General features: G+C 39.8%; 1 protein-coding gene across 1 annotated transcript in view; it reads right to left on the minus strand.

Moving 5' to 3' along the window:
• Nucleotides 1-270: 270 nt before the first annotated feature.
• Nucleotides 271-22,124, minus strand: part of spon1a (spondin 1a) — a 96,144-nt gene continuing 74,290 nt past the window's right edge. Inside the window, exons 7-16 of the mRNA XM_053500032.1 lie at nt 15,991-16,055; nt 7,740-7,941; nt 7,176-7,316; nt 6,727-6,802; nt 5,777-5,959; nt 5,388-5,558; nt 4,092-4,259; nt 3,511-3,675; nt 1,793-2,059; nt 271-1,596 (exon numbers count right to left, since the gene is read on the minus strand). Coding sequence (XP_053356007.1) covers nt 1,433-1,596; nt 1,793-2,059; nt 3,511-3,675; nt 4,092-4,259; nt 5,388-5,558; nt 5,777-5,959; nt 6,727-6,802; nt 7,176-7,316; nt 7,740-7,941; nt 15,991-16,055 — 1,602 coding nt within the window. The 3' untranslated portion in view covers nt 271-1,432. The remainder of the gene's footprint in view (nt 1,597-1,792; nt 2,060-3,510; nt 3,676-4,091; nt 4,260-5,387; nt 5,559-5,776; nt 5,960-6,726; nt 6,803-7,175; nt 7,317-7,739; nt 7,942-15,990; nt 16,056-22,124) is intronic.

Consider the following 22,124-nt stretch of genomic DNA (forward strand, 5'->3'; position numbering starts at 1 on the left):
CGGAGAAAAATTCTTAGGATTAAAATTTTTTTAGCTGTGCTTCGTTTTTACATGAGACACATGAAAGAAAAAGACAAAAAAAAATGCTACTGTCATTCATTCAATTAGATCAAATCCATTATTGATTTATGATATTATAAAACACATTAATATCCCGAGTGGCCAGTTATCATAACATTTGTTAAAACATACTTTAGAAATCAAACTAAAATTAAATATTACACAAACAGTCATGGAGAATAATATATAATGCTTCATAACTGTTGTTATGCTGCTAGTTGGTGTAAAAGCAAATGCTTGAGCTTTTTGCACTGGCTATAGAAACATGAGGCCTTGACCTGGCATGTATTATGGCTCTGGTTACAACTTCATACATTTAAAATGTTAAATGATAATAATTATAGTCAACCATTCCAGTTTTTGAAGTGCACAGGATAAGAACTAGATTTGTGCCAGTAAATGTTCCTGTCTTTGGTTCTTTTTGTGCCATTTGTTCTCCAAAAAAATAACAAACAAAAAACAATTCACAATCAATTGAGGAGACATTTTCATCCAATTTACAAGTGAGACCAAATCCAGTCTTAAACAGCTGTCTTATCTCATGCTAACAATGAATCTCTAAGACGTTCATTACGTACAGCGATGTGCATTCTCTGATATTTTATTCTGAAACTATTGACTCAGTAAAGAATCATCCAGACAAACATCTACTGCACTGTATAGCATTGGGATTGTTGTTGAATAAATAAATTGCAATAATGATGTATTCAGATTTTTGAAAAAGTTTTATTAATAATATCTGGAGATTTAAAGTGCAAAAATCAGCATTCACAATTAGTTTTGAAAAGGAACTTTTCTTATGTCAAGTACAATAATTTGAACATTACAGCTACTATTGCAGTGTTATTTAAGGAATGATGTAAAAAGGAAATAATTTCATTGCCTTCCTTTTATTCAAATGGGTACGCAAACTTTTGCACTTTGGGTACTTTCGTCCAATATTATTAAATTTCTAATTAAAAAATAAAGGAATCACAATTTCGCATTGTGTACATTTAATTACTAGACCTTATGACTTAAAAGAAACTTACAGAATTTATTAAGCCACTTTCAGATAGAAATGTACTACAAATTAGAAATCAAATGTCTTTCACATCAACTCTAAGCATTGGATTTCCTTTTATATGACGAATTATCACTATACTACATTCTACTTAAAAAAATAAAAAATAAAACAAGAAAATAATAACAATAAAAAGAAAAAGTAAAAAACAAAAAACAAACACCAAACTGCTGCCAACCCTAGACAGGTTGAAGGAAACCACTGAACCATAAAAGGGCCGTGATTGAGACTCAGCCCTTATCCATAACCCTTTTACCCTCATCCTTATCTCATCAATATCGAGTCCCTTCCCACAATCCCCTGCACCACTTAGCAGGGATGCACGTTACAGGCGCGGATCTCCTTCCTGTCCTTGCAGCTGGATAACTGTGTGTTCCTGAATCTCTTCTTGGCAGACATTAGTCTCTCCTGGATCCCTCCACCGCACAGCTTGGTACAGTCACTCCATCCGGACCACGGCTTCATTTTACATCCTGTTGGGTGAAAGCCGTTATACAGTAAATGCCATAATATACCTGAGGACTGGAACTAAAACGTTTAATGGACATTCCATAACACATAATAAATAATGATTATAAATCGTGGTAAATGTTACTGCTGGAGGGAGAGAAAAGCACCTTTAGATACACCTCATGCCAGTCTTAGTGATGAAGAACCTATCCCCCTCACCTGCCAGCTCATCGATCCACTCCTGCCTGCCTTGGCTGTTCTTTCTCTTTTTTCTGGCCTCTTTGCGCTTCTTTCTCTCATCGCTGTTGCTGCTGCCTTGATTGCACTTCCTGATCTTGCACTTCTTCCTCTGGACGATCTCAGGGCAGGCCTCGCCCCCGAACTGAGGCTCCAGCTTTATCATCCTCGTCCGGATCATGTGACCTTTCCCACATGACTTATTACACTCTGACCATTCAGACCACTCAGACATCATGCAGTCTGACGCTGCGGAGAACAGAATAAGACAGGAGGAAGTACACTAATGATTAATCGCACTGTAAAGTTAACAAAAGCAGCGAAGCAACTATAATTGCCCTCGTTGTCGGGAGACAGGAGGTAAGACACAGTGGGACCCAATCTGGCTGCACTGAGGTACAACTCGATGATTCAAGAGCCTGTGGAACATAGCATGCAGTCCATGGGGACGGACATTAGCCCAAAGATAAACCCATTACTCAGAAGCTTGCTTTGCAGAAGTGGATCAGAGGATGTTCACAAGAGGGATGAAGGCTCATCTAATGGCAAGCAGTGTGCAGAGCACTTTGAAGAAGATCCATGTTGTACCAGCATAATAAGTACTGATAGAAAGGACACCTGTCTCATACACATGATGTACTGTACACCACCAGCCGAGTTCCCTTATTGTTGCACTTCATAGAGAAAATCTAATATGACTAGAGGTAACTTTATCCTCGTCAAAGGTAACGACGGAACCAGAACCTTTTTCAGAACTTCCAGGTCTGAGCTGTATCACCAAACCTGGGGTTTCACTGCAAGATCGGCTTGATAAGTCCAAGAGAGTCCAAGAGCAAAAACCCTTCAATTAAATATAAAACAAAATAGATTTTATTCCTATGATATCTTGCCTCGTCAATAGGGGGATCAGTGACATGCAGCCAAAAGGTGATGAGGTTGGCCAGAACATTAACACCTTTAATTACATTATTTCTATAGACCAAATCCCAAATAGTGGGTCGAATCCCAAATAGTATTAAATAGAAAGGTAGTGCACTATATAGGGTGTACAATCCCTGGTTCCACACATCAGGTAGTGCCCTTGATCAGGCATTGGAAAGGAATTTTGGATTCAGCCTTGTGTTAGAAGCTCGTTAGCTTTGTAGCTCGGCTTTGGAGTAAATAAATCATCAACAGTTCAGAGACGATTCAAAACGACTTACAAGTGACAAGTGCAAGAGACGGCATGTTGTTTAAGACGCCATAACGTTATCAGATGTGTGTTGTTGCTGAAAGTGCTTCTGTGACTGGGTGTGAATGTGGGTTTAGTCAGACAGCTGCTCTCTCCTCAGTACTGCGGACTGTACAGACCTACTCTCACCCACGCTGAGACACACAGTTAGTGTCATTAACCACTGGACAACACCTGGGACACGCCCACTTATACATATAGTTACACGTCACAGTGCTGTTACGGTCTATTATCACCACTCATGGAGCGCCTCTCTTCCAATCAGGTAACTTGATTAGAACTAACTGGTGTATAATTTTTAGCTACTAATTCTAAAAAGACTAAAGTAATTTTTTCATTTTTTAGAAAAACTAGCTGACTATTTTTTTCTGTTTGTATGATTACTCTACAAGCAAAGACAAACTATTATACAACAAGAGAATAAAGTCAAATAAAAAACTGCTACAGTATGTGTGTGCGTATCACTCACGGCATTCAGGCAGCATGCATTTCTCCACTTGCTCCAGATCCTCGCTGCACTCTCCCAGCTCCACCGGGGATTTCAGGATGCGCTGCCGAGTGCGGGTTCCCTTACCGCATGTCACACTGCAGTCACTCCAATCCGACCACGGAGACAACAAGCACGGGATGGTATCTGTCAAAACAGCACGTCCGCAGAAACAGAGCTAAAATATTCTGTCAAAACAAGAGTTCCCGTCCCCTCTTAGTTTATACTCTTGTGAATTGTCAAACTTTATGAGCTTCGAATATGATAGACAGCGATGCTTTCTGTTTAGGCATTTTCAATAAACTCTTTATTCTTTGTTTGCTATTTCAGTGCAGCGTACGGAGTCACACCAAGTCGTAAAGAGAGTGTGAGCATAATAAATAAAACTTATGTCTTTTATACTAATTATTATTTTCCATAACTCTTTACAATAAATTGACATTTAGTTATAATTTTATATCTAAAGGTTTGATGTATGGATAGCAATAGAATTTCTTCTTATTATTATTATTACCATAATTTCCAGAAGACATCAAACCAAACTGAATCCTCTTTTAACTTACGGCACTCGGGCATCATGCACTTCTCCACCTCCACCACTTCGGCTTCACAGATCGATCCATCAGACGGAGGCATTTTGACCATACGCTCTCGCCGCTTCATGCCCAGCCCACAGGTGGCGCTGCAGATGTCCCATTCACCCCATTCGGTCACAAGACAACTGCTAGGAGCTACACAACATAACATTACACAATATACAAATCAGCATACTGATTATACTGACTAAGGCTTATTACAATGCTGGATTAATGCGTGCACTAAACCACGGACGTCTTCTCCAGGTGAGGAGATCCTTCGCAGGAAACTTAAATAACTAACTCTTAACTATTTTGTCTTGGTGTGGACACATACATACAGTACGAGCAGCCTGCAATTTCAGAAGGTGAACCAAATTAAATCATAATATCACACAAACGTTTATTATTGAAAGCTAATAAAGTTGGATAAAAAATATATTTAACTTTATGTCATAAATGTTATAGATATTGTTTCTGTATTTGTGTTTCATGGCAAAAATAACACTAGCCATGATAAGAACGTGCCAGACAATTAAGTCCGAGCCACACAGAGGACGCACCCCACAAACCCACAACCGCACAAACCCGCAGCACAGAGCTACCTACGGTGGCACAAAGGGGAAGCCTTTTAAAGTTCTTAAAAAAACAACACAGTGTTTCAATCTAAATGTCAGGGATAACCCCTGGAGGGCGCTCTGCACCATGGACTTTTATGTTGACATTTGTTTTAGGACTTCATTTCCCAGTGAGCTTCGCACTAGTCACATCATTTCCTTTACAGTAACCTGAGTCTATTTGATTCTAATGAGTTTGTGTATAAAGAGGCCTGATCCCTTTGGTCGTTATCCCTTTGGTTACTATCTTAATTTCTGAGTTCTAGTCGGTTTAGCGTTCAGTTTAGTTGTCTGTTTTTATTTGCACTTAATCAAAGTCTTAACTTCAGCAATTATGTCGTACCTGCATCCTTTAATCGTGACACTATAGCACATGTAGGAGGCTTAATAATAATTCAATAAATATGAAAATCATTTCTGTGTAAATGCATGTGAATATTTTAACATACATATGTGTTCTCATCTTATAATTTGTCTGTAACTTTAGACATACAGTAATATGACATTATTATTTGCGCATATATTTGGATTAGACATACAAAACACAACAGAAGGCAATCTGTAACCATATGGAATATTGAAAACTAAAACATGATGATAAAATTGACTTTCCTCATATGGAATAGTGGTTTGTAATGAGACCTTCAGTTTGGGTAAGTTTACTCACAGCAGTCCTGGTTGACGGTGCACGGCTCCGTCTCCTCGGTGGGGAGGGTGCAGGCAAAACCGTCTTCGGGAAACTGCTTTACGTAGCGTTCCCTGGAACGAACGCCCGCTCCACACGACATGCTGCATGGAGACCAGGTGATCCACTCTGACATCATGCACGTCGAGGCATCTGCAACAGGAAGTGGGGGGGGGGAGTTATTAAACAAACAAACAAACAAACAAAAATAAATAAATAGCAATAATAATTATTACAAATAAATGTGTTACCGTATATATTATTTACATAGTATATACATATATACAGTATACAGGGGGACGGTATTGTATTGTATCACATAATTATGGTGAAGTAAGTGTGTGTGTGTGTGTGTGTGTGTGATACAATACCCTCATCACTGCAGCCAGGCCCCATACATGGCTCGAAGTCCTGTGTGTGTGGACAGGGGACACTCAGGTCCAGCTGAGCCTTCAGCATCCTCTGCCTCATCCGCTTTCCTTTCTCACAGGTGGAGGAGCTGCAGGCCGACCATGGAGACCAGTTGGAGTAAATACACGTCTCTGGAGTGTCGTCTGTCCGAGAGAAAAGGACACAGTGAGATGCTGAAGGTGCGATATAAAGACATCCTGGGTTTGTGTGTAAATGAGAGAGAGAAAGAGAGAGAGAGAGAGAAAGAGAGAGAGAGAGAGAGAGAGAGAGAGAGAAAGGTGCAAGGAGTAGGTAAAAAAGGTAGAGGAGTGTAAATATTTATTGTCAGCTGTATAAAAGACAAGTTTACAGGACGATAGTGAGACCAGCAATGTTGTACAGTTTGGAGACGTCACAGCTAACAAAGAGACAGGAAGCAGAGCTGGAGGTGGCAGAGCTGAAGATGCTGTTATTTACTTTGGGAATGACAGGAATGGACAGGATGAGTATATTAGAGGGACAGTGCAGGTTGGACGGTTTGGGGACAAAGTTAGAGAGGTCAGATTGAGATGGTTTGGACATGTGCAGAGACAGGATGGGCGGTATATCGGGAGGAGAATGTTAGAGATGGAGCTGCCAGGTCCACGGAGAAGGTTTATGGATGTGGTGAGGAAGGACACGCAGGAAGGTGTGGTAGACAGAGTTAGATGGAGACAAATGGTCTGCTGTGGCATGCCCTAACGGGAGCAGCCGAAAGAAGAAGAAGAAGAAGAAGAAGAAGAAAAAGAAAATTACAAAAAAACAAATGAACAAAACAGTGTTAGTGTGAATGTGTTTAACTTTCTGTAAGGAGACCTGTGCATATGTATCAGCACTTTGTTTACAGTCAGATGTAAAATGAGTTCCTGGTGAACAGAACAAAAACACAGACCTTCTTCTTTCTCTTCCTGAGCGATGTCTGCTACGATGTCATCAACGTTATCCGGCACGATGTTGCACTGCTCACCCTGAAAAAAGTAAAACTCAAATCTAGAGAGTAAAAAACTACTTTTATCTATGTGACGAAAGTTAACCTAGTGAGTGCAGATAGCACTGCGGGAGGAAAGCTGACCTGAAGAATGGGAGATAAACTAGTGAGTGGAATTTTGCCTAGTGAGAAAAGTTACAAATAAAGTTAAAGTAGAGAGTAACTAGACAAGTAGCTAGCTAGGATTTAACCAACCAATGAAAGCTAGGCTAGTGTATGAAGATTAATCTTATTATTATTATTATTATTTTTTATTATTATTATTATTATTATTATTATTATTTGTAGCTTTTGACTTGGAAAGTTGGAAACATAAGAATTAAAAATATCTGAAGAGCAATAACAGGACAGACCTTGCGTGCGATTCTCTCCACCACCACCCTGGCCACCGGAGTTATAGCTCCGCCCTCGGGGTCGTAAAACGGGCTCTGGGGATGATCCAGACTCGTAAGAGGGCGAATCTTCTCCTGTGGAAGTGTCGGCTTGTTTGGAGACTAAACGAAGAGAGACGTCATTTAAATAAGTGTTTGTATAATAATCATCACATCCAATCAATCATTAATTTGTTACTAAATTTATTTAAGTCTTTAAAACTGCAAGAAACAACAACAACAATGTCAACAACAATCTTAATCCCTGATTTCTGTGGTGTTTTAAATATCTCTAATCTGGAGCTCCAGCAGGTGGCAGAATCACCCTGAGATGATCATCTCTAAAGCTCAGTCCAAATCTCAACTCTTAAAATGAGATATCTCTCTTATATATGTAATATACTGTATGTTACTTTGTTTCATTTGGTCCAAAAAGGTTCTTGGCTGAACAGAGCTCTAGTGAAGGTCCACATTCCCGGAACTAGGAACCTTTCCCTCAGCCTTAACTCAGTGGGATGAAGCAATGTGATGCATACTGACGCTGACCTCATAGGTGACCCCGCTGTCGGTCCCGGCGTCCCATGGGATCATATCCTGGATGAGCTTCTGCACCCACCCGCACTCCTTCGTACAGAGATCTTCAGCCGAGAGACCCACGTTCCAGTCGGGACTCGGACCCAGCATGGTCAAGAAGGACATGAGGTGACGAGTTCGGTCCACAGAAAACTCTGCCGAGGGAGCGGCTCGTCTGAGACACAAGCGGAATCACGGGTGAAATCATAACTTCATTTATTATCTTTTATGAAAGTTCGGGCTACTTTACAAGTTAACATTTTTAATACTTTGTAGAAAGTTTATAGAAAAATAAACATAAAACTGTTTTTTTTGTACTAAGGTTCTCAGGCTGCTACACCTGATCATCATGAGAAGATATACTGTATATAAAGGACAAGGTATAGACATAATAAAAGAAAAATGATTTCTATTTACTTTTAATTCACTTTTCTGCTTTCAACCAAATAAATAACGTAACTGCTTATTCAATCATTTTGCCATGTGCAGGAGTGCAGACGTTGGAGACGAACATTTATTAAAAAGAAATGTGGGTACAAAGGACAAAAGTTCACTCATGACTGGAGAAAAAAGGAACAAGGAGGAGTAAATGGACAGGGGCAGGTGGGAATGAGAGATGGCCTAAAGCAGAGAGTCAGGAGCAGAATAACAAAGAGAATAAAGAAAATGGAGCAGAGAGAGAGAGAGAGAGAGACATGGGAGCGAAAACAAAGTGGAAGGAGAAAGCCAGAGACAATACGAGTGAGAGAAATGTGACAGAGAGAAAGTGAGACAGAGAAAGAGAACAAAAAAAGTGGTCTACATTTTTAATGAGAGAGACAAAGAGATGGAGACAAAAGAGAAAGCATAATGAAAGACAAAGTAAGAGAAAAAGAATAAGAGAGAAAAGAATGACTGAGAGAAAGTAAGGTGGGAGAGAGAGAGAGAGAGAGAAAGTCAGGGTAGTGTCTTGGACGAGGTGGAGACCCGTGGTGGCCAAAGCTGCTCTCATGACCTGTTATGAGTTTGTGTGCTTTCTGTGTGATTGTGTTTTATTTTGTTGCAGGTAACTCATGTTGCAGTATCATGATTACCCATGTTTCTGTTTATCGTTCGATAGACACAATGCTTATTAAAGAAGAGTCTGCACCTGCATCTGTCTCGTAAACCTGACAAAAAGCAAGACTCAATTACGGATGCAGCAGATCAGCGTCTTCCTATGCAGCTCTAAAAACAGAAAAAACTGGGAGAAAATGCTGTTGGGATTAACAAAGAGATGAGCTGATAGAACCACAGGTGGGTTGATCAGCTCCTGGCCCACCACAGGAACAGTAACTTACAGCAAGGCTGCCCCAAGGAAAGTAGAAACTAATGACCAAGTCCAGATCAAATAGGACCAACAGTGTGACCACACAAGGATACCCCAGCCAGAGGATGAGCAGGAAGTCTCTTGAGCAGATGGCCAGTCCACTTTGACCCCTGACTCTGTTGAGGTGGTATTTACCATACCCTGCTACACCTACAACATTGCATCATCAGGCACCACTAAGGACATCACTCTGTCCCCATAACCCAGCCTCAGATGCTGATGCCTGACTGCTGAGGATGTCACTCGGTCTCCTGCATATCCTCTTAAGGTTGTGTACCACCGAGGACATCACTTGAACTCCCTATCAAGCCTCGGACATTGGTGCATCACACCGCACCCTTGAATTCATGAAAAGTTTGGCTTCCCGGCTCTTTCCCGGGGACAGACATTCCTCCTGCTGCTTGTTTCGGGACCCCCTTTAGATTTTATTCTGAACATCGGGAGCTGCATATTAGAGGGGCAGTAACATCAGGGTAGCATCTTATACATCTTATACAATTTCCCTTTGGCATTAATAAACTCTTTATATCTATACACTATATATTTTACATGGACTGGAGTACCCCTCAGTCACTCTTGGCCAATGGTGACCACTGGAGTTTCATGCACTCTTAATCAGTCCCAGCTCGCCTTGGCTTAGTAATCAGCCTACTGTACCGTAGCATGCGCTGTAGATTCGATTACAATTTATGATTTTCAGTAATGCAAATTAAGATCGATATGCTATTTAAAAGAGCCCTATACACGCCCTATAGATACACAATTATGCCAGGTGTGAAAGCAGCACAAAAGTACAGTATATTGAATTGTAAAATATTTTCAGTACAATATTTTAAATGCTGCCTGCCGTGTTTGTGTTGCAAGACTCTTAGCTCAAGAATCAGGCCTGTGTCATCAAATCAGCTGATAATTCTCCTCATGCAGTAATTACACGATGGTCGAGATCTCGCTCTCTTGTTGTCGGTCCGACTACCACTAGTGATTGCTTAACGATGGCAAATTTGACAATTTAGTAAAGACTCAAGCAAAGAAGATTATGTGAAGAAAAGTGCCAATTAAATGACATTGTGCTTAATTACATTAGTAGATCTAAAAATCTGAGTGTGTGCAAGAAGAGATTCAGGGCAAAGCAAGAAAAACGTGGTTCCTGTTGACACCTATGGGTGTTCAAGTCAAAGATTGAAGAAACTCCCTACAGTATGCTTGGATACTATCAAGGTAGAAAGTTTTCTAAGTACACCGGAGCCTGATGATCGGACTGCCTGTCTGATTCATGTCTGAAACGCCGGCCTCCCAGGAACTCCTTTAATGCCCCAAACATGTGGAAATGTCTTGGAGCGAGGTCAGGACTGTAACTCCCAGCCGAGTTCCTGTAATGTGCAAGTGGTGTTGGTGAATGAGTGTGTGTACAGTTCCCACAGACAGATGTGTTTTTTCCGCAAGTTGTTGACAAGTTATGCGTTGATTTTCATGTTCCACTCGCTGAATGTTCACAGGAATGACTGCAGTGTGCCCCGAGCCACCTCGGACCGGATCGGCATTCATGGACATATAGACATTTCAAACTAATCGCACCATTCAAATGTTTTTACCGCGGCTGAGAGTCTCATCGCCGTATTGAGTTTGAAGTGTTCTGTAAACGTCAATCACTTTTGCACTCGCATTCACAAGTCCCGGTTTGACTCGAACGCCACTCTTGTGTACAGTACACTCAGGAAATAACACTGATCTTTTGTCATGCACTATATTCACAACTCTGCACTTGTAATTTTATTGTATTTAATGTGCATTATAACTCAGGAAAATTAACAAAGTCTTTAATTTAACTAAGATTAAAGAATTGGCAACCCAGCTTGATTTGCTTCAGTCACGGTTAGCATGCTGGCTCAGACACACAGGCTCATGTGTTTCATGTAATAAAATCGAGTGTAGCTGACACGACTGCTTCAACTCGTCATTTCGCTTCCTGCTTCCAAAAACACAGTTCGGTCAGCTCTATGCCACTGATTCGCAAAGCCTGAAAGGTACACAAGGAGCACACAAAACCGATCACTGCGTCAGGATGTTCATCTAAGGGCTGACGTCAGCACTCACTACAAGACCTGAGAGAGACACACCGTGTGAGTGCAAGGTCGAGCGTGTTTGTGCATTCTTATTAGCAAGCGTGCATGTGTGTGTGCGTGTGTGCGCGCGTGAGTGGGAGTGTGAAGACAGCACTCCAGCTGGTGCTAATATGCCATGATCTCTGAGAATAAACCTGGAATTAACTCGAACAGAACTGTCTCCGAGGCACTTGGCATCCATCTGTAGCATGAATACACACACACACACACACGCGCACACACACACTGCTAAAAGGAGAACAGCAGCACACAGGCCTAGACTGAACAACGTTCATGAAATGTAACAATGTGCATGCAAACCTGCTTGAATGTTTACTGTAAAGACATTTCACCACACACACTGCACATACACACTTAGTGATTATTTTTTGTTGTTGTTGTTGTTAAAGGTGCCAATATTTCTGGAGATGACAGTTTAGAGAAGATCTCATTTTAGTAACACAACCAGCACACACACTCCCACACACACACACACACATACACCCACACCCACACCCACACACACTCCCACACACACACCCACACACACACATACACAAGCATTAAAGCTTGGGCGAACCAAGCATCTAAATTGAGACTCCACCCGCTTTGACAACCTGTAATTTCACAGTCTGCATGTCAGCGCACTGCTTATCGACTCAACTCAAATCTTCTGAAGCTTCTGGAAACTTCTGATGCCACGGCAGTGTGGTTTTCCAAAGCACACTCACAAGCGTTGCATTCTTTTTTTTTTTTTCTTCCTTTATCTAAAAATATCATGACTGAGTCACAGACGAACAACGGGAGACAGGACAATGAGGGCAATCGAGGAAAGAATTGAGGACGGGTGGGGAGGATGGGGGGGAGGATGGAGGGTAAAAGAGAACAGAGCATCTTTATATTCAGAGAATTGTAAAAAAAAAAAAAAAGATTAAAAGTGTTTATTCGTCGGAAGTCGTTGCTTAATTCTCTACAACAGCAGCTCGGTTTTAATATTGCATGGTTTCCATAGTGACGGCTCAGAAATAAGTATAATTGTATAACTTTTCTGTATAGAGTCTCCAGTGTCAAAGGTGTTTATGCTGATGTCGTCTATGCTGGAGGTGGGATGGCTGTCTTCCGTCTCCTTCACTTCTTACTCACTTTAATCCTTAGAAAATTCCGTCACCTCTTGGCATATCACTAATAAATACTAAATAAGTAATAATAAAAAATAATATATAATATTTTAGATGCTGGATAATGACTACTGTAGGTCCTGCACTTCTACTTTCCTTACAGCAAATTGATTCATTTCTTCTTACAGCAAAATCTGTTCTGTTAAATTATCATGTAGCAGTGGAACTCCAAAGTGCCCACTGGGGACCATCTAACACTTCTCTGAGTAGCTAATTCAACACTTACGACTCAACCTGGGAAACTGTTACACCATTTTATTCTGTAAGAGAAAGGATTTTAAAAGAAATCTGAAGTTCCTGCAAGTTTTAATAACTTTTGTAGAAATCCAAGGTTATATTCTGTTAAATTATGTAAAATCTACAGGAACTTAATTAGCAGTATTGCAAAAAAAAAACTTTAATTAATATTTATAACACTTTAATGTCATCTATTTAGAATTAAAGTGGTACCTCGGCAGAATTAAAGTGGTACGAGTATAATTCGTTCCATTGGTGACTTGTAAAGGCAAATTCTGTACTGCAAAACACATTTTTCCATAGAAAACAATGTAAATGCAGATAATCTGTTCCAGCCTCCCAAAAATATTACCAATTTCCAACACTATAATCATATTTTTGCATCAAAAACAGTCAAAACATTTAGTCTGTTTGTCAAAGTACCACTGTATGATAATTATGGATTAATTCATTATAAACTATGACAACTATTCTGGTGATTTAACCTTCTATTGTCAAATGCACACCTTAAGTTTAAAGAGTTAAAAAAAAACTACACAAGAAAGGCTTGCTAAAGGAAAAGATTAGGCAAGAAGAGCTGGTTTAAATAAAGCATTACATAATAAGAGCTGGCTTAAACAATTAGGAGAAAAAAAATCTGGCTTAAACAAGAGCTGGCTTAAATAATTATGTGATAAGAGCTGTCTTAAACAAAAGAATACACAATACAAGCAATCTTAAACAAAATATCATGCAATACGAGCTGACTTTAAAAAAGATCACACGATAAGATCTGGCTTAAACAAAGGCTTACCCAATAGGAGCTGGATTAAACAAAAAGATTTTACAATAAAAGCTGTCTTAAAGAAAAGATTACACAATAAAAGCGGGTTTAAACAATAGATTATGCGATAAGAGGCAGCTTAAACAAGGGAAAATAAGAAAAACTCCTCTGTAATGTATTTTAAAAAACAAAAGCATAACCTCCTTTGTCCTGAAGATGCTGGAAAAGGTTACAGCTTTACCATTGATTCCTACAAAACCTTAATGATGGAGACGTCTTCCGTAAACAAACATCTCTTCTGAAGATAGTTCTTGCTGTAACACTGGATAAAAGTTAAACTTAAACACAAGCCTTCTAATCAGGAACCATAAATTCCAGCCACCCAATGTTTAATATTAATGCACCATGTTCTACATAATTAGTGTTTTATATCATTCATTATGTTCCCTTTAAAACACACATACACACACCACATGCCATATGTTAAGAAGTGACACACACTCTGAGCACATATGGTTTTAGATTAATAAACAGCCTCACCAGGGGAAAAAAATCACATTTCATTCCATACTTAAGCGTCTGAAGACGGCTGTAAATAATTTACACTGCTGTAGATTCTATTTACATTTTAATGATAAAAAAAGAAGGGATTTGGTGGAACATGTACTGTATGTACATGTCCCCTGGGACAAATTCAGTTCCTTTCCTCTCCAAAGCACCAAATGTCTAAAACACTAATTTATTAATATTAGTTTAATAAATTTACCAACAGTGAGCCTCATGATTTATAAATTGTTAGGAATAACCGCCAGAGGGCGCTCTGTGCCCTTGGACTGTCTGTGTTTTGTTTTTGCTGGGACTTTTTGGGGACAGGTGTCCTTGTTTAGTCGTGTAATCAGCATGAGTATTTAATCTCATGAGTTTACTCTTGTCCTTGTCTCACATCTGCTGTCCTGTTGTCGCTCCCGCTGTTGAGTAGACCAGTTATTTCCTGTTGCTGTACTGCTTAATCCACTGTTTGTTGTTAAAGTTTTTACATTAGAGTTTCTGCCTACTACTGTAGGTCTGCTGTCAATCTAAAAGTGATACAAAGCGTGCGAGAGAGATAGAAGAGAGATCGCCACAAGAAAAGGAGACGGGGAGAGTTGAGTGAGCATCGCAGCTGGACTGCACAGACTCCCGGTTCAGAATAAGACGTGTGCTCTTAGATAAGCAGCACAACAGGTTTTGGGTTAAGTGGCTCCCGGTGGGAAGGGACCAAGGTTTTAGATAGATAGAGAAGGGTTAGATAGATAGAGAAGATCCGTGACTTTGTGAGCTCAGCTTGAGATGGAGGTCGCCAGGCGGACCCCAGCTCTCAGTCCCAACCAAAGTTCAATGCAACCTTTAATAGCTCTGATAGCTCTAATAGCTCTGTTCTGTGTCCTGAGAGCTCTGCTCTATTTCCTGTCAGCCCTGAAATGCAAACACTCTGTTTACATCTTGCACCGCATGAGCCATGCATTGCACCGCCCAAGTCACGCCCTGCTTCACTTATACCATAGTAAAGCCCAGTTCCTGTACTAACCCAGAATTCGTTTTTCCCAAAAAATTCGAATTTTTCTGACAAAACAGTCTTTCCGTTAATGTGTGTTTGTGTGGAATTCAAATAAGAGGGGAGAGAGTTTTACTGTGTAAGATATGAAGGTGAAGACGCGCACAGCGCCTGCGCGCATAAACGGAAACACTTCTGTCGGGATTTATTTTTACATTTTAAAGGTAAAGTGCAGGTTAATTTGTTTTATTTTTACTTCATATTTTGTGTTAATTATTTTTATTTATTTATTGTTTTGGGCTGTGGAACGAATAATTTGAGTTTCTATTATTTCTTATGGGAAAATTCAATTTGGATTACGAGTGTAAACCAAATTGGAACACGAGCCCACTTCCAGAACAAATTATGCATGTAATCCAAGGTTCCACTGTAGTAGTATTTATTTATTTTCCTATTTAATTTAATTTAAGTTTAGTCCTGTCCTTGTCTCATATCTTCTGTTCAGTTGTTGTTGTTCTCGGTGTTGAGTAAACCATTTATTGCCTGTTTGCTCTGCGGTCATGCCGTGTCTGCAGTTTCCTTAAGTAAAACATGTATTTTAATGCTTGAATAATTCATACATGTTCAATATTATTATACTTATAATAATAATCTTTGTCTACTTTGCGACAATGACCATTGATAAATTGCAAATGAAATGATAATGTAATATGCAAATAAATAAATTATTATAATAAGGCTTGGGGCAACCCATCAAGGGGTTTGAAAATTTAGAAATATCGATCAATCTACGGCATTTGTTTAGACTCTGGGAGGAATCCAAAAAAAACCCGGAGGAAACTTACGGAGCACAGTGAGAACATGCAAACTCTGCACACACAGAGAAGGGTTTGAGATTCGAACCCCCAACCCTGGGGTGTGAGGCGACCATGCTGACCACTATGATTCCAGTTAATATTTCATCTAGTAATTAATTATAAACATGCTTTTGGTTAAAATGATGATAAAGTTTTAATTAAAGATAGTAATAAATAATAGTTTAAAGAAAGTAAAGGTGCTTACACATTGAGAGGCTGCCATGCAGGCCACTGCGCCTTCATCTTAATGACCGTCAACACTTCATCTCCCTGCAAGAAAAGAGGGAACACCATTAGCGTATGAAAGTAAAGTGCACTTGAGAAACATTCGTTACATCTGTACTCTTAACGTGACGCAGCGAGAAAGGCGAAGCTTAATTCCCTCTCTGCTGAAGGTGATGAATGGAGCTGCCTTTAATTCTCTGCTGAATGGATGATGGCATGAGAGGCTCATAAATTTGGTATAAATATTTAATCAGTTGCTTAAAGCATGCAGGTTTGCTGCATCAGTGTGTGTGTGTGTGTGTGTGTGTGTAAATCAGATCAAGATGTCAGAGAGCTTTACATTTCGTTGGCGCTGGAGGCGTGGATAAATGACAAAAAAACACTAATTATTATTATTATTATACACAGAAATAATTCAAAGGGTTACTTTTAAAAGTATAATGTATTAGAAGGAGAGTATAATATAAAGCTGTGATTTGTAGCTGTACTACTGGCAGAGCTGCCGTTAGAGAAAATTAATTAACCACCTCCTGACCAATCACAACCCGGAATTAAATTAGGAAATTAAATGAACATTTTGTTTTGTTTTTGTTTTAATAAAAAGGTCTATGTTGACAACAGGTCCGATCGACTATTTTTTTTTTTTTTAAATATCGAATCAAAATGGCGGCATAATTACATACATAATGCATTGTGGGTAATTGCACAGGTCAGAGTGACACCTGTGAAAATTGTGCATTCAGCTGAGCAATAGATTGTGCAGAATTAGCACTCATTCTGTGGCTTAATGACCGCTGTAGAATTCAGTGAGACCGCTGCGAGCTCTGAATGGGCGAGCTTTAAGATTTCACCCCACGCTCCTGCTGACCGCTCCGCCACACAATGGGAAGTCAGCGAACAGGACATGTGCCGACTGAATTATTCATGAGATTCCCGAATGCCTTTGACGTTGCTCTTTTGATGCATTGACTTTTCCCGCCAGCTATCGCAGTGATTGAAATGGTGTAAAAGAATATGGATGACTCTCTCGTTATTCGACATCACAGCCAGTTGGCAAGCCTGAGAAGCGAAAGAAGAAACTAAAACTATGTTGAGATATGTACAAGTATACCATTCATCTTTTCTCCCAGGGAGCTTCTCCTCCTTGCTCCTGTTTAACGGCTTGTCGACGGCTTTAAAGTCTGTCCTCCAACCGGGTTTTGGGGAGAAATCAAACCCAAATTTGCTTCCACTACCACTGCAATTGTCAGCACTCAGCTGGTTCTGCCTGACACACAGATATAATGAGAGATTTCAGCAGGAGACATCATGCGGCGAGCTGGAGAGCGTTTTTTCTCTCTCTCTCTCTCTCTCTCTCTCTTTCTCACTCTTGTGTTATTATGCAATGCCATCTGTCAACATGCCATCTGTCAACAGCAATGCATCACAAACCCAGAATTAACCACGCTCGCTGCCTCCTAGTCAGAATTATTGCAGTTGTACTATCACCACATTTATGCATCAGAGCATCGAAATGCAGATCCTGTATGGATTTACCTTTATCTTTCATTAGACAAGTGTGTGTGTGTGTTTGGGGAGAACACACTGCAGCAGTTTAGCTCAATCTCAGTATGTCAAAAATGCCATCTTAGCGAGCAAAATGACTTTAAATATAATAAATGTTATCTAGTATTCCAAGCCTTAAATCGTTTCACTCCATCGGCAGACGAAACAGCTTTTGTCTAGAAATAAACGCTTATAATCCTTACATTTATCTGACAGCAAAAGAAAAAAGCTTTTCAATATCAGGATTGAATTTATGTTTGATTTATTTAAATATAATATAATATTTCTTTTTATAGTACATTTCCTATTATAACATTACATCAAACAAAATTGATCATATGTTAAGCTGTATTTACCCTTTTCAAGGTTTGAATTGTAGGAACGGGAATCACCAGAGTCCGGTCGATATATTATGGTCACGATACCTCGGTGCTGATTCAATTTGCATTGCAATTCTATAAATCATATCCATCCATCTAAGAACCTCTGTATTCCAACTGGGGACTGTGAAGGCCAAGGGTGACCACTGTATTTATTCCCTTTTTCCCGACCGTGGTAAAACATTCACTCACTCCCACACTATGGGCAATTTGGGAACTTCAGTTAGCCTAATCTGCTTGTCTTTAAACTGTGAAAGGAAACCAGAAAATCCGGAAGAAACCCACCAAGCACAAGGAGAACAGGCAAACTCAGAGAACCCGGACCCTGGAGGTGCAAGGTGACACTGCTAACCACTAAGCCACCGTGCCACCATTTATCACAATTTAATAAAAAGCTTAATTTATTATTATTATTATTATTATTATTATCATTATTATTATTATTATTATTTGTTTACATTCCTTAAAAAACTTGGCCTGTAATTTACTTGCACCACACAGGATGCTGTACTGCTTGACAGTTTGTGAATAGTTTACAGCAGTTTACTACCTCAAATGCAAACACCAATATTAAACAAATACTTATTATTATTATTATTTATTTATTTTATTTTTTTTTAGAGGAAGTTATTGGCGATAAATAAATTGCCGTACAAATGAATCGCTTTTCCGCCCATCGCTACTCAATGTTTCTCTTACGCATTTGCCAAAAAATAAAATAAATAAATAAATAAAATGGAAAAGATTGTATTTCAATACCGCATGATTATTTCAAACATAAAAAATGACTTGAAAGGTTTAATCCTCTAATGGGTTTATTGTAATATGCAGAAAAACATGTTTCAGTTGATTAAAATATTATCATATTTCAGACCATGGATTTTTTTTTTTTTTCGCATATTTTTGTCATTTCACTTTCCCATGGCTTTCATACCATTCAAAAGGTGATGCTTAGTGATTCAGTGATTCACTCTTTCACAGTGAGGTCATGTGAGATTATAATTCTTTATAAATTTAATTATTATAAATAATTTTTACAGTATGTTGGCCCAAACATGAATGTTAAACAATGGTGGAAAAAATAACAAATACAGGATCCTATTATATAAAAACAGAAATGGAGGATGACACTGAAGAACTGCACGTGGCTGTAACTGCTCTGATGCTCCAGAATCATGTCTAAAGGATGAGACGGTGGCGTTACAGCAGCACCACGTACTGTAGCGTACAACAGCCTGGGTCGCTATATCATTATTTGATATTGTACACAAATGGAGTCCGTGGTTGTCCATGTGGAGAGCTACTCCCGCTGCACTTCAATACACTCTGGATGGATAACCGTATTTCAAAGCATCTGCAGCTCATGCCCCTGCCACTTTAAAATCCATTTAATTTAATTGAGGGAGCCTGGGATTCATTTTTCTGAGAGAGAAATAGCAAGAAAAAAAGAGAGAAAGAGAGAAAAAGAGAGAGAAAGAGTCCCATGCTCGCTATCATCCTTTCGGCAAAGAAAATGTATTAGAAATCCGTTCTCAATGGGAGGCGGGAAAATGCGACCACTTTGATATGGCAGAGGGAATGGATGTAGTTAGAGTGAAAGTGATCATTCATTTCAGGGTAAGAATGGTGATAGTGGCAAAGATCATAATCCATCTTGAAAAACGATACTCTGGGGAAAAGGAACGGCTATTTTATTTCAGTGAATCATTTCATTTTATCTTATGAAAGAGGAAGCCGACTCAAAACCACTAGGATAAGACATCCTTTGGTCACATTTTTACATTTTCATGATGGAAATGTTGCAAAATAAGCTCTCACTTTGATTATCAGTCTCATCAGTCTCAGTCTTAAAACCTGAAGTTTTAACATGAGCCTTGCTTTTTTATTTTTTTTTATTTTACTGCTCCCTGCTCATGCTAACTTCAATGGAGAAATAATCACTGCCTGATTCACCTGACCTGGCTGTGCAAATCTTATTCCAGCATAACCTTGGATGTGTCCTGATTCATGCATCCTTCAAAGACAGGCTGCCTAATTCCAGCCAGCCTGAAGCACTCCCAGATCACCACCGATCCTCCAGCACAGTTCACAGTTGGTGTGGGACACTTTCCCTCGTAAACCCCTTTCTAAGCATAAGAAGGCCACGTGTTGGCTAAAGATCATACTGCGATTATAGTGGTCTTTTGGAAACCTCAGACTGGCTCTGCTTCGTTTCTCATTGACGAAGGGTTTGTATGATTCTAGCAGCCTGTGTCGAACCGTCCTCACGGTGCACGTCACCCCAGCTTTAGGCATTTGACACGGTGTATGAGGGTCACTTGATGTCATTATGTGGTTATTGAGTGATATTTGAATGTGTTGCAGTTGCAGTCATCCTTGTTCATAAAGACTGTGTTTTTGCCTTTTTCCAGTCTGCAGATTTTCCATCCCCAGTGCCAGATGCTTGACCTCGTTTGTGTGTAGTGCCGTCTTTGAAATTTTAAGAATAGAAGCAACATGACGCTCACTGTATCCCTGTGACTCACTCAAAACCTTTTTTTTCCCTGCTCTTTTGGCATGGTACGCAGATATTTTTAAAACTCCAATTACCCTTGAGGTACAGCTAGCACTGGTTTTGCCATCCAGCTGGTTTTCCTCGATAATAAGATTTGATCACCTACAATGAGGTGTTTGTATATATACTGTATAAAGGCTGATATATTTCTATCTAAGTCTTTATTTCTTTAACTTTTTTATGATTATAGCTTACTGCTGATAAAAACCCAAAATTTAAGATATGAAAAAAGAACATGGTGAAAAAGTTTAATATTGGAGACTCATGGTTTCGCACTCGAATCAGCTCATTAACTCAAAACACCTGCAAAGGTGCCTTCCTTCCTCAGCCTTTAAATGGTCTTTCAGTCTGGTTCAGTAGGCTAGCTGTTCACAGGGTGCTGTATCCAAGCACATTAATAGAAAGTTGAATTGAAGGGGAAAATGTGGTAGAAACAGGGACACAAGCAACAAGGATAACCGCAGCCTTGAGAGGATTGTGAAATGAAGCCCATTCAAAACTTTGGGGAGATTCGCAAGGAGTGGACTGTAGCTGGAGTCAGCGCTTCAAGAGCCACCACAGACAGACGTACTGTATCCTGGCAATTTGTTTGAAAATCAAGGTCCCAGAGTCTGGAGGAATAGAGGAGAAGCACAGAATCCAAGCTGTTTGGGGAACAGTGTAAAGTTACACAGTTAGTGATGGTTTGGGGAGCCCGGTCATCCGCTGGTGTTGGTCCACTGTGTTCTATCAGGTCCAAGGTTGGCACAGTCGTCTACCAGGAGGTTTTAAAGCACTTAATGCTGACCAGCTGTACGGAGATGAGGATTTCATTTTCCAGTAGACTTGGCACCTGCCCACACTAGATTAGATGCATCCATGAATATGTACAGTGGGTACGGAAAGTATTCAGACCTCCTTAAATTTTTCACTTTTTGTTTTATGGCAGCTATTTGTTAAAATCATTTAAGTTTATTTTTTTCCTCATTGATGTACACACATCACCCCATATTGACAGAAAAACACAGAATTGTTGACATTTTTGCAGATTTATTTAAAAAAACAGTTTTTTTTTTTTTTTCTGATTTTCACCCCAATTTAGTCGTGTCCAATTCCTTCCTGTCACTAGGGGGGGCTCCCACATTAAGGCTACTTACTACTATTCAGCCAGGAGGGCCGAGGGCCGACCCTCATGCACCATTGGTGGCGGCGTAATACACTTGGAGGACAGTGCTATCCGCTCCCTCCACGTGCACGAGCTCACAGATGCCCCATATGGCGTAGAGTCATGATTAATGTGGGAGCACTAAGTAACTCTTATCCCTCCCCGCTGAGAGAGCTCGGCCAATTTAGCTCTCTCGAGACCTCCGGCTGTAAGAGGTTACAGAATCACCAAGGAACCGAACCAGCGATCTCCGGATAATAGGGCGAGCACTTTACCACTGCACCACTCGGAGGCCCTGACACTCATATATTTAACTCAGGTGCTGTCCATTTCTTCTGATCATCCTTAAGATGGTTCTACACCTACATTTAAATCCAGCTGTGTTTGATTATACTGATTGGACTGTGGAAAGCCACACACCTGTCTATATAAGACCTTACAGCTCACAATGCATGTTAGAGCAAATAAGAATCATGAGGTCAAAGGAAATG

Source organism: Clarias gariepinus, chromosome 7 (genome assembly GCF_024256425.1).
Source record: "Clarias gariepinus isolate MV-2021 ecotype Netherlands chromosome 7, CGAR_prim_01v2, whole genome shotgun sequence".
Lineage (NCBI taxonomy): Eukaryota > Metazoa > Chordata > Actinopteri > Siluriformes > Clariidae > Clarias > Clarias gariepinus.